We start from the raw sequence: 13,615 nt of genomic DNA, 5'->3' as shown, positions 1-13,615 counted from the left end.
ATATATAGTATTGATTTATTTATATGGTGGGTTAGTGTGTTTCCTTAATTTTTATGTCAAAATAAAATGGGAAGTTTATTGTGAATAGGAGGGAGTATTAGAAAATTGGAAACATTAGGCTCAATAGAGGAGGGATTATATTTTTTTTAGAGGAAAAAATCATTTCATTAATAAAAAGTCATACGACATCTACAACATATGTCAAAATCGACCGGATACAAATTGATTAAAACCAAATAAACTACAATCTCAACCAAATGAAGATCTCTTAACTTGATGGGCTCATGTACCGCTTCTGAACATCCTCTAACATGTCGCCTCATACGGCTTTTCATAAGAGGGTCTTCGAATCTTCTAAAGCTTTGACGAGAATCGAGTTCATCTGACCAAGTTGATTGAAACCAACAATCTGACAATATTTGTAATGTCAAACGAGTATAACGCACCATTATAACACTGATCTTCCGCATCCTTTGAACTATCAGGGATCTGTAAACTCTCATATAGAGAGATAAAACCCACCAACAGATGGGGACAAACCTCTCACAACAGGGAGAACAACTACTCGGAAAAGAAAACAGTCATACCACAAAATAAAAGGCATAAACGAAAGAAAACAAGACGTCAACAACATAAAATAAAAAGATGCAAAAACCACCGCCTTCATACCAACCAGCACCATCGCCAAAACCAAAACTATCCAATCAAAATCACTCCTCAAACGATTAAGACCAGTTAAGCCCGTAAGACCACTAAGATCCAAGGAGCACGACCAACCCACACGACCCAAAAGGACGACCCTCGGAACCACCAGACCAAGCAAACGCCAAGCACAGAAACCAAAGGAGGCAGTCCGATGCTGGCCCACCAGGGACGACAATCCGACGAGGGAAGACTCCATAAAAAACAGTGAGCATGGAGGAGGGATTGTATTTTATTGAGTGTAAGCAGACAAATGTTAAGTTTTTGCGGGAGGTAGCGATAATAAACTCGTATTTTAATAGGAAGACTAATTTTTGTATTTGATTTAAGTCGGGCCAGGCCGCTTTCTTGAAATGGACGGGTACGGATAGTGGAAATTGGCCTGCTTAGCAGGCTCGGGATATGAAACAAGGCCTGTCAGACACCATTATAGCAATTAGGCCCGGCAGGTGTCCAGCCCAAGTCCGCTCTTGATCAGCTTTGCATTGACAGGTTTTGCTAGATTGTGGGAGAATGCATGGTTTACTTACCTGAGTGGCTGAGTATAGTATCTGACTTGTTCAAGTATCATCTCTTCAATTTTCTAAAATCTTCTGGAACACTGGAACCTGGATTCCTATCTGTCTTACACATGTCTTGGTTTTCCAGTTCCTTCTCAACTTCTCACTCACACCCTGTTCAAATATTTTTGATTCCATACATTATCAATTTTCTTACTCTCCTTCCACCCCCTTATATTATCCCATTAGTTCCAATTTAATCATATTTTTATCAATAAATATTATTCCAATTTTGTTACTGCTGTTTGACTCAGCTTCTTTGAGGTATTTATTCTCCGATCATTTCTTTAGGTTTTTCTTATTGGAAGTACGTGCAGTGGTCGGGAGCTAGCAGGGGCGCCTCGTCCCACTGGCGGGAGAGAATTTTATTACCGTTTCCCCCTGCTGAAATTTTTCGCCTCCTAAGTTCAAATCTTTGCTCTGCTAATCCTTCATTGTTTTTTCGTTTTTACATTTCTCTCATGCATGTATAACTTGTAAATTAAAGAAATAATCGGGACAAAGGGAGTATTTACTGAGATTGAGTCTTATTATATTCTGTTATTTAGCCACAAAGTGGGATTTTGATTGAAACTGTACATGAAAATGATTGGTTACGCAGGAAAATAGTAATTTGAAAGAGAAATGGCAAGCTCAGAAGAGTGTTGGAAATTGGCGGATCACCCGAAACTTGAAAAAGGAAAGACGGTAGCTGTAGTGGTGTTGGATGGATGGGGGGAGTCCAAACCCGACCCGTATAACTGTATTCATCTTGCTCATACTCCTACTATGGATTCCCTTAAGCTTGTATGTTTCTGTTTCTGAGCCTTGTTCTGTTTTGAGGATTAAGTAATCAAACCGTTCATAGATTATACACCATATGTAGTACAACTGGTTGTGTAATTTCAGAGTTTTTTTAATAAATTTTTCGAGTTTTGTTCTAATGATTATGAGTTTTACTATAAAGACCTAACCTTTTTATCATCCTACCTAGGGGGCACCTGACAAATGGAGGCTAATCAAGGCTCACGGTACTGCAGTTGGTCTTCCAACGGATGATGACATGGGAAACAGTGAAGTGGGTCATAATGCTCTTGGCGCTGGCCGGATATATGCTCAAGGGTAAATCTGGTTTTATTTGATGTTCTTGTAATTATACAGACGATTGTTGTTTGGTGCTTGCATCTGCTTGTTTTCCTAGGGACAAATATCAAGCAACAACATTACCCCAGACGCAATAGCTCCCGCTTGCATCTTAAAATGAATTGGCGGTTTCTATTTCACAATTCACAATTCAAGAAGCGTAGAGAATTATCGATCACATTATATAACATAGTGGAAAAATAAGAAGTCATAAATTGGAAATGAAAACAGCGAGAAATAAGGAATGAAACGATTTTGACTTGCATCAAACTCTGCTGTCATAGTCGTTGCATTGTATTTTCAGTCATACCAGAGTGTGATGGAGGATATACTGTCATCTTGAATTCTTGAGTTGATTTCCCTACAGTGCAAAGCTTGTTGATCTCGCTCTTGAATCTGGAAAAATTTATGAAGGTGAAGGTTTCAAGTATATCCAGGAGTGTTTTCCAACGGGAACATTGCACCTGATTGGCTTATTGAGTGATGGAGGTGTTCATTCCCGTCTTGATCAGCTACAGGTCTGTAACAGTACGTCTTTCATTGTACTCCTTGCATTCATTTGGATGTACTATGTTTTCCTTTCCTGCTCATTCAAACCACCGCAACATTTCTGATTTTGGCGTATACCCTTTCCCCTTGTTCTTAGAATTTGTATCATTTAGAAATGTAGTGCATCCAAACGAATGAAAGGTGTATGAATTATTCCTAGTCGTGGATGTGGTTCTTATTGGTGATCTTATTTTTTTAGCTGTTGCTTAAAGGATCAGCAGAGCATGGTGCAAAAAGAATTCGCCTTCACATCCTCACAGATGGGCGTGATGTCATTGATGGAACAAGTGTAAAATTTGTGGAGATCCTTGAAAATGATCTTGCAAAGTTGAGAGAAAAGGGTGTTGATGCACAGGTAGCATCGGGTGGTGGCCGCATGAATGTGACCATGGATCGCTATGAGGTGAGATTTCGAGTTTTTCTGTTATTGTTCACAGAACAATATCTGTTTTAGTTTCAGTACCGATTTTGGCTTTATTGCAACTGCAAAGAGTCAATAAGAAATGTATAAAATGTGACCTTAGTTATTGTGTGCATGAATGAAAGATCGCAAACAAAGTTTGATATCCAACATTCTGCATCTCGCCTGTTCAACTATGAGAAGTGAGAAGAACCATAAGAAATGACTTAAGTTTTCCGCTTACTATTCTTATGTGGTTAACGTAAGGATGGATAAACTATAAATAGTAAGCCGCACATGCTTCACTATTTTTGTGGTTGAGCAATAAGATGTGTTCAATGCTCTTTTGTCAGAATGATTGGAATGTAGTAAAGCGTGGATGGGATGCACATGTTCTCGGTGAAGCACCCTACAAGTTTAGGAGTGCCCTAGAAGCTCTTAAAAAACTAAGAGAAGATCCTAATGCTAATGATCAGTACTTACCACCATTTGTTATTGTAAATGAGAATGAAATCCCTGTGGGCACCATAACTGATGGGGATGCCGTGGTCACTTTCAACTTCCGAGCGGATCGTATGGTTATGCTTGCAAAGGCTCTCGAGTATGAAGAATTTAACAAGTTCGATAGAGTACGATTTCCTAAAATTCATTATGCGGGGATGCTTCAGTATGATGGTGAACTGAAACTTCCCAGCCACTATCTGGTTGCTCCTCCCTTAATTGAAAGAACGTACGGCGAGTATTTAGTTCACAACGGTATCCGCACATTTGCGTGCAGGTAAACTTCTCACTTAAATGCTAGTTTAATGTTTTTCTTCTATTTTAACTTCCTTCACTGACACACACACACACAATCAAGTAGTCATCTTTGATCTTTTCTTTAACAGGATACCTCGACACTTCATTTTAGACCAAAAAATTGAAAACTTGGTACAAAATAGTCGTATTCGATACTCGTGTCGTGTCCGATACTTGCAGACGAGTCAGAGTAACATAACTTTTAAGGGATTCCATTGCGACACTTTCTCCCTGTGGCCTGTTTTCTTGCATTTATATGTTACTGTTTACTAAATATGTAAATTGTGACAGATTTTATTTGATGTTTTTTATTGGTCTATATATATTTTTGTCTTAGTTTATGAACTTTGACTTCGAACAGTTAAACAGAAAGAATAAGATGAAAAAGAGGGGGTACATCTTTATTTTGACCTTTTTTTTTTTTGGCTGTTTAACTCTGCTTGTGCAGCGAAACTGTGAAATTTGGGCATGTTACGTTTTTCTGGAATGGAAATCGCTCGGGATACTTTGAACCAGAAATGGAGGAATATGTTGAAATTCCAAGTGATACTGGGATAAGTTTTAATGTGCAACCTAAGATGAAGGCCTTGGAGATTGCTGAAAAAGCAAGGGATGCAATACTGAATTGCAGGTTCCAGCAGGTGTTTCAAATTGCTCCCAGGGTCCCAATATACAGCTTATAGAATGAAATCTAGAACTAGAGCTTACCTTATTGGTAATATGTTTTTTCAGGTTCGTGTTAACCTGCCCAATGGTGATATGGTGGGACATACTGGGGACATGCAAGCGACAATTCTGGCTTGCAAAGCAGCTGATGAAGCGGTTAAGGTACTGCTCTTTTGGTAGTTTGTAAAAATATTATCCTGCGATAGAAGTGTTAAATTTATGTCATCACAGCTGATCATGGCTTTTTAATTTTTTTTTTTGATTCAGATGATTGTTGATGCAATTGAGCATGTCGGAGGTATTTATGTCATCACAGCTGATCATGGCAATGCGGAGGACATGGTAAAGAGGGACAAAAAGGGAAATCCTCTTCTCGACAAGGATGGCAACATTCAGATACTTACCTCTCACACTTTAAAACCGGTACTCTATTTACCTCTTACTCCCATCTTTCAATGAAACAAAAAATAACCAAGTTGACAGGGATGCAACTTCATATAGAATCATTAGAAAGCGATAGATGCTATGATATCTTCTACTGTATTTGTTACCAATCCCACAATAGATTGGTAGGACTAATAATTATCGGTGGATTTCATCCCAATTATGAATTATCAGTGACAATGTGACGCGTGAATGTGCAGGTGCCTATTGCCATCGGTGGTCCTGGTCTGCATCCTGGTGTCAGATTCCGCCGTGATCTGCCTAATGCTGGTCTTGCTAATGTGGCTCCAACCATTATGAATTTGCACGGGTTTGAGGCACCTGCTGACTATGAGCCTACGCTCGTTGAAGTTGTATATGACTAGAAGTTAATCCTTGTATGATACTTGATCCTGTTGTTTTCCTGGTTAGAACTCTGTATTACTGTTTCCATCACTGTCATTTGTTTACCTTGTTCAAAATCTTCCTCACTGGAAAAAGAACTGTAAAAGGTTGACTGGTATTGTAGCTACTGTAATATTTTAGAAACCATGTCAACAGTACTAAATTACTAGGAGTAATAGTAGATTGTTGGAAGGGAATGGTAGTTTTGTTATTCATTAAAAAATACATGAACTCTTAACTTATTATTAGAACTGTTCTTCTAAAATGTGCCCTAAAGCCTAAGGGTACATGTTAAGGAGACTTATAAATGGAAGTTTGGCCCTAATTATTGAAAGGAATTTCACATATTTTTTTTTTTAAAAAAAACTCGGCAATTGTCGAAAAGACCAGACGAGAATCCTATGATGAACCAAACGACTAGTTATCCGCAGCGTGAATGTGTAAACAAGTCCAAGATAGAACCCAAACCAAAGGCATATAGTTTACCATACAAGCCCAACATAAAACCTCAACTACATACCCATATGGGATGTTTCAAGTCACACATTATCACATTCAAAAAAATCCAGTGAGTGGTGGCAAATTGGCAATGAGTTCAGTTGCATATTCACTAGTTTTCTCAACTCCAAACAAAATTCACATTAAAAATGGCATTTATCCTACAAAAACAAGTAACATAGTTAGATCAAGTTTGCAATTGAATCAAAGTCCAAAATGGGTTGGAATTGGAAGAAGAGAATTGATTGGAATTGGATTGAATGTTGGAATACTAAGTGGAGTTGTAATTCCAAACAGGTTAGCTGAGGCTGTTGAGGAAGCTTGTGAATTCAATGTGTCTCCTTCTGGCCTTGCTTTCTGTGATCAGTCCCTGGGTTTTGGTCCTCCTCCTGCTCAAGGCCAGCTCATTAAGGTGGTGTTTTGTTTACAAATATTCTCGTGTAAGACGGACTTATTGCAGTTCATTAAAATACCCCTTTTTGGATAGCTTTGGATAAGTGCTAATCCACCATGTTTACTTGCGAGTAGTATAAAACCGTTTCACGTCGTATATTTACACTTTGAGTTTCTGAAATCATAACTACTAACACTATTGTGTAAATGCAGTGGATAATTCTAGTTTTAATTAAAACAAAATGATAATACAGGCACATTATGTGGGAAAATTAGAAGATGGGAAGGTGTTTGATAGCAGTTATTCTCGAGGAAAGCCTCTTACTTTCCGTGTTGGTGTAGGTGAGGTAAGCTACCTCATTCTTATTTCTTACAGTACCTCCTAATTTTTACAATGAAGATGTACTCTTAAATGACACTTGAATAACAACACAAAGACTTGAAAGACGGTTTCTTCTTAAGTTACCGAGAATATCATATTGTGGTGGTTTTGTTTGGATTAATAGGTGATTAAAGGTTGGGATCAAGGTATCCTAGGAACTGAAGGCATCCCTCCTATGGTTCCTGGTAAGACTAATGTATATGTATTTCCTTCCAATCTGTTTTAACATATTCAAACTTTACAAAATGTTGAGATGATAATAACTTGTAATATATGGTGGTTGTTTTATTATAAGGTGGTAAAAGAAAACTGAGAATTCCTCCCGAGTTAGGATATGGAGTTAGAGGAGCTGGATGCAGGGGAGGAACATGTATAATTCCTCCAAATTCAGTGCTTTTCTTTGATGTCGAGTTTGTCGGCAAGGCTTGAGAAATACCAGCATTCTCGAGATTATGCCTTGAAGAGTACTCGAACCTCCACACTCTATAGTACGAGATTTTGAGTTTCACTTGTTTACCATAACCTTAGTTGTGAGCAATATCCATTGTCCCTTGTACCGATGTTTTATGTCTAGACTGCTACATAATGTGTATAAAGAACTTCTACAAGTATCTTTCTATTGACTTATATAGATAGTAGAGTACACTCATTTTTATTTTAGTATTCTGTTAATATTATATTTCAAATATTTATTAATTAAGAAATTAATCTAAGATAAGTCTTAATTTAATTAATCAATGAATATTGGAATTTGATTAAGAAACTGGCATACTTCCTCAACAGAACTCTGCGCTTTGAATACTACAAACTCTCAGCTTTCATGCTCTCTGTCTAACCCTCAAAATCCTTCACCATATAAACCACTTCCGTTCACATATAAGATATTATGTGCACGCATTTCCATGTAATAAGCGAACATGGCTCGATAAGTGCAACAAAGTAGTTGGAGATTATAAATCCCAACGAAGACCCTCGCGAAGAGCATGGAATCGTTGTAGTGAATGATCTTTACCATCTTCATTGTGCACACGTTGGTGCTATTATGTGAAAATATAGGCTAGGCTATATTGTCAATAATTTACTCCATTTCTGTGTGTACTTATAGATGCACCTATATATTAAGGAGTATTTTCCAGCATTATACTCGTAGCAAACAACAATTCTACAAAATATGCGCTCTTGAGGATTATTATTAACATAAAATGATAAAATGTTCTCTACAATTTGTTACAGGAGACGAACTTTTGGCTTTACTGCAGGGAATTATAGAATAGAATCAAAACCACGGAAATTCCAATGATGACTGGAAATGCTGTGACGAGGTACAAAGCTCCATAACCCTGAAATCGAAGGGAAGGGACCAGTTCAATAGCCCTTATCACAGGCAGTTACTTATAAACGGACCCAGATTATTAAAAAGTACCAACACCCTCAGCCCTCAGGGCCACAAGGCATAGATACAGCCTTTTGCTGAGGCATATAATAAGATCAAAACGTTGTTTAAAGGTTCACACGGTGAAATTGAATAATTTGCCGGGTGTTTTAACCCTTAAAGCATGGTAAGCCGATTGTAAAGATTGTTAAGTGTCGAAATCATAAGATAAACATGTCCACAACTCCAGCAGATTAGCTTTGTAGTTAGTTACAAAGAGCAAAGACGGTTCTCACTGCTATCTGCTATCTAGTTGGTCCACTACTGTTTACGAAAGAAACCAGCGATTTAACAAAAGAATATTTGAATTCAACCGTAGAGGATACAGAAACATACCAGTACTTTAGGCACTTCGGTGTCATTAGTGGTATCCTCCTCCTCAATTTCAGCAGCTGAATCCCAGTCTACTTTGAGCTTCTTAGCTGCTACTTCAGGATCAATACCGGTATCAGTGGCTTTGGCATAGAGTGATTTCTTCTTTCCCTTTGTCTTGGATACTTCAACCTGTTAGATCACAAAAGTCTATTAGAACTACATCATTAAGGAGATGTTCATACCAGTAACATCTTATAACGCAAAAACTACAGTGATTTTTTTGAGTAAAATTTCAATCCATTGATTAAAAATAATACAGCATCTACAAAAGACATCAAAATTAATGATATACGTATAAATTTGTAAAGATCGAACAAATCGAATCCTTCCTGAAACAGAGAGAACTAATAGGGTATGATGTTTTTGCACACCCACTTATGTACTGTTGTTACTTTATAAATCTTTCTGCGTGCAAAGGGTCGTTAGATCAGGCATAGTTTTGAAAAGAACGAATTTTCTCTCATTTGACATATTGTAACATATAAGGGTTATTTGTTATAACTATTGCCAGTAAAACCCTCATCAATTTGACTGAGAATAAATATTAATGTGATCTCCAAAATACATAGCAATGTGTGAAGCCCTATTAGCAAAGCAGAAAAGAAGAGAAAACTTGGATACTCCTTATTTGAAAAGCAGACGCATGAAAAGTTATAAATGCTAATCAGTACCTCCAGATTAGGCCAACTTGTCATCTCCTCTGCAAGCATTTGTAAGGCAATGCGGTTTCTCGGGACTTTTCCTTTATTAACCTAAACATATGGATATTATACCCATCAGAAATGCATCTCCTGCAGTAATTCCTTATATATGTGAGTGTCTTTAATTTATGAGCAGAAGCACCACACCACATCCATATTTAAAACATAATGTGTGCATGATCCTTGATTATACTTTTATGCCATGACTCAGTTTATTATTGAATGCCTGCAATTTATGGAAGTACAAAAACATTGTAAACATTTCACCCGACTGAGTTTCATAAACAGAGAAATAAACTGCCATCAGTACCGTAACTGCGTATCACATACTCGTGAGCTTCATCAATTTACTTTTAAAAAGTTCTTTTTTGTTTACAAAACTGAGAGGGGGTCAAAATCACAAGTTCATAACAAACAATTAAGCTTACATCTTGTTACCCCTTTTAATCCTAAAATCAAATCGAAATACCTTCTGGCGAAATAGTTACCAGTCAACTAAGTTAGATTGTTCTTTCTTTATTTTTCTTTTTTGATCGAATAAGTTAATATAATGGTCACTTAAATCCCAAATTTTAAATACAAAAGATATTTACACTGTATATTGAGTGATTGTATGTCAAAAGAAGGCAGAACAAAGCACATAGATTTGGACAAAGGAGAGCAACTTAAGACGAGAGGGTTTTTCACTCAAAACTTCATATCTCTCTACTCTGGATATATTTAATTTGCTCCAGGAAAGTGAAAATAATTGAAACTGAGATCACTTCAAATCTATTCCTTACAGTATCCTCAAAAATCACCATACTACGTAAATCAGAGAAAATGCAACACTCATTTCTTATCCCATCCTCCATCCTCTAATCGTTCCTCTCCAGCGATATTAACAAACAGACACCAATAATCCAAAATGATAAAAAAGTTGCCCATTTAAGAAATCTTTCTTTCCCAACCCGCATTTTCAAACCTGGCCGGGAGGTTGCCTTTTGAATTCAGTAGAGAAATGATTAATCCCTTAACCATGCATGCCTCGTACATGTAAGTTGTAGCATATGATGCCTCAAATATGTTAAAGATTAGAACTCGTAGGATACAATTGTGTGTTAGAACTAGAATATGAGTATTTGAAAATATCTCTGATTAATGAACATAACAAATTCTAGTTTTAGTGTTATACATCTACCAATATCTACATGTGAGCAGAAACTGCATTATACTATGCTAGTACAATAAGGAGGCATTTTCTGATGTTTTGTCTGTTTCTACTTTCTAGTTGATACTCTTGTATCCATACATATAGAGAGAAACTAGCATAAAAACCCTAGAAAAAACAAAGTTGGACCTAATTTGAGTTTGACCCATTAATTACTAGTGTTACTGTGTTATCTTGAGTAACAATAATAATAATCCAAGTTTCTAACCATCATTTGTATGATCATCTTGGTCCACTTAATATATATTGTCTGAAACCGTTCTAGCACACAAACTATAAGCGATTTTCACTAGAACAGTTTACCAACATAATATTAAGTGTGACTTGACTGACTTCTATGATTGGCCATTGGACAAATGTGGACAAACTACCACTTTAATATGTCCAATGATCCCTAATAGTTTCTTTGTTTCATTCATCTCAAATTGGAAACAAATTACCCTGTTTACAGGTTGCGAAAGCAGATTATATGTCGCACTTATTAACCTCGGTTACTTTTCTCAACTCAAATCGGAGTTGTTAAGACAAGCAGCTAACAATAACCTCTTTTAACCACCGTAATTCATTGTATAGTAAAACATTATATAGAAAAACAGTGAGAAAGGCACTCCTCCCTTTATCCCCATTCTCCCACTCTTCCCTCTGCAAATTATATCCCAACAGATAGTAAAGCAGATTGACCAGAAATTCGGGTGGATTTTTCAGGCAACTTATCATCAATGGAAACATTATATATAAAAATATGCAAAAAGGCACCCGGATCGCCATAATCATGCGCAATACAAGTATGGAAAAGTCAAACAAGGGGCCCGTATCAAAACGACATACTAAACACAATAAAGAAAATCAAGGCCGAATCAGCTTACAGAAACAGACTTACTTCTTCTAAAGCATCTACCAAATCCTCTCTTGAAGGTCCATCAGAATCATCAATTCCAAGCAACCTTCGTCTCTCCAATTCTCTGGGGTCTTCAATCGAAATCGTCAGTTTAACCTAAAATTTCATTGGACAATTGGACATGCTGTAGAAAAAATCAGCAGGACAACAAATATTTTGGAGGTAAAACTAACAGCAAATGCAATCTTCAATTCCTCTGTGCAGTAATAAAACAGGCAAAATTTCTGGCACATTTTAAATAAATTTCAAACTGGCAGACATCCTATGAAGATATTTCAGTAGACCAGGAGAAATCTGCAAGTGTTTGGCAGACTCAAAAAAGCAGAAAAAGAGCCACAACACCAGCCACCAAATAGCAAGCAGTGTATTAAAACATCCTGACAAACATTCGTGCCGAACAGAAGAAACATAAAAGCGCGTGTTGATCCAGACTGCAAGGTAAGCACGGGATATGGGGCAGTGGGGCCTTACCATATTGGTGATCCACAATGGACTACTGTTGGTCAGTTGTCTAGCAACGAAAAGTGCACGAGATGCAAATTGCAGAAGCCTAGGCTGTTCTTATAGAATGAAGGAATCTTTAGGTGAATGGATTTGAGAGGTCATAATGAAAAGCGAATGTCAATGACTTGGCTATGCTCTATGGAGATGGGATCATTTTTTAACAGTTCAAGATGACGCTTTTTATTTAAGCCAGTCATTTACTCATGAGCTAGTCAACACATGAGTTTATCCCAAAGATATACTCCCTCTGTCCCGGTCATTTATTGTCCTATCTATGTTGGGTTTCTCGGTCAATTGTTGTCCTTTCTATTTTAAGAATGAACTTGATGAGCAATTTGATCATTCAAACTCAATTTGGTCCACTTGTCATTTAGTAACTGCCCCCACACCCAAAACCAAAGGACAACAATTGACCGGGACAGATGGAGTAGTCTATAATATTACTCGATCGACTTAAAAGGCCCAACAAATTGTGCGATAAGGGGTTGGATGTATGCATCCTTCCTCATGACTGCTTACAGATGAACACAAATGAAAAAACTGCATCAAAAATTACATTGGAACAATTTGACAGTACAACGAAGTGGAACTAGTTCAAGGAGCCATCCAAAACCAAAGAGTAACGAGTCGAAAAAAATGAAGCGTGAAGGTAAAAGAAGCAAAGCAAGGAGGGGGACATACACACCTCGCCATAGAGCATGTCTCTGTTTTTCTTAAGCAGCTCCAACACCTACACATAAACAATGTTCGACATCCTAATAAATAATCCAACTTCAACAACAGCAAACAGCGATAACAAAAAAAGTTGAAATCGAAAGTAGAGAAATGAAGAATTACACGTTGAATTTGGGAAATATACTCAAGATCCTCAGGAGTGGGGTCTACATCATCTTCTTCTTCTTCATCGTCTTCTTCAGCAGCTGTAGTAGTAGTAGCTGTAACCGAGTTGATGTCGCCGCTGAAGGGAGGTTCGGTGTCGGCAATACCGACATGGATACGGCGGAGGCGGAGATGACGGCGGTGGTGGTGGTGGTGATTGGGGGAAATAGAGAGGGCGGAATTGCAATTGAAGAGAATTAGGGTTTTGGAGTGGTGTGAAGGGAGTAATGGTGATGATGCCACCGCGAGTTGCAAGGCTTGGGTGGACATATCTCTTTGATTCTCCTCCTATCTCTAAATCCTATGTGCTTCCCACTTCACTCTCACTGTTACTGCTGTTACTAATTCTGCTCAGTGAGTGGATTATATTTTGCTGCTTTTCAAACACAAACAAATAAGTTATCTCATCGCTACCAGAAACTATATCTCATCGGTATGACGGTATATACTCAGATTCGACCCGTTTTTCCATAGTCAATTCAACACTTGTACATCTTAATCTTTGATCCGAATGATCGGAACTCGAAACATCTACCATACGTATATCAATCAATCAATACTATATATTAACTCCAGAAACCAAGGGATTTCAATTTAATTAAAGAAAATTATACAAATTAATTATACTATATAGTTTTAAATCAATGGCACCATGTGATTGACCCGATTAAGGGATCTCAATGCAAATATTATATAGTTTGGGGTAAAATTAAATTAT

At 37.4% G+C, this 13,615-nt stretch overlaps 3 protein-coding genes across 3 annotated transcripts; 2 read left to right on the top strand and 1 right to left on the bottom strand.

The window, feature by feature from the left end:
* Positions 1 to 1,552: 1,552 nt before the first annotated feature.
* LOC141592231 (2,3-bisphosphoglycerate-independent phosphoglycerate mutase-like) lies at positions 1,553 to 5,797 on the top strand. The gene is made up of 9 exons (XM_074412836.1): positions 1,553 to 2,048; positions 2,236 to 2,363; positions 2,752 to 2,902; positions 3,133 to 3,336; positions 3,687 to 4,111; positions 4,580 to 4,772; positions 4,864 to 4,959; positions 5,065 to 5,220; positions 5,442 to 5,797. The coding sequence occupies exons 1-9, from the start codon at positions 1,887 to 1,889 to the stop codon at positions 5,604 to 5,606; spliced, it is 1,680 nt and encodes a 559-aa protein (XP_074268937.1). The 5' UTR covers positions 1,553 to 1,886; the 3' UTR covers positions 5,607 to 5,797.
* A 357-nt stretch (positions 5,798 to 6,154) lies between these two features.
* LOC141592230 (peptidyl-prolyl cis-trans isomerase FKBP13, chloroplastic) lies at positions 6,155 to 7,559 on the top strand. The gene is made up of 4 exons (XM_074412835.1): positions 6,155 to 6,535; positions 6,771 to 6,863; positions 7,023 to 7,083; positions 7,194 to 7,559. Exons 1-4 carry the CDS (start codon positions 6,155 to 6,157, stop codon positions 7,325 to 7,327), a joined length of 669 nt encoding a protein of 222 aa, XP_074268936.1. The 3' UTR covers positions 7,328 to 7,559.
* A 461-nt stretch (positions 7,560 to 8,020) lies between these two features.
* LOC141592229 (ycf3-interacting protein 1, chloroplastic) lies at positions 8,021 to 13,309 on the bottom strand. The gene is made up of 6 exons (XM_074412834.1): positions 12,856 to 13,309; positions 12,704 to 12,748; positions 11,497 to 11,610; positions 9,377 to 9,457; positions 8,667 to 8,834; positions 8,021 to 8,238 (listed from the first exon to the last, which is right to left on the bottom strand). Exons 1-6 carry the CDS (start codon positions 13,165 to 13,167, stop codon positions 8,149 to 8,151), a joined length of 810 nt encoding a protein of 269 aa, XP_074268935.1. The 5' UTR covers positions 13,168 to 13,309; the 3' UTR covers positions 8,021 to 8,148.
* Positions 13,310 to 13,615: the final 306 nt, after the last annotated feature.

This window comes from Silene latifolia, chromosome 7, assembly GCF_048544455.1.
Source record: "Silene latifolia isolate original U9 population chromosome 7, ASM4854445v1, whole genome shotgun sequence".
Taxonomy (NCBI): domain Eukaryota; kingdom Viridiplantae; phylum Streptophyta; class Magnoliopsida; order Caryophyllales; family Caryophyllaceae; genus Silene; species Silene latifolia.
This window is presented reverse-complemented; position numbering and strand designations above follow the sequence as displayed.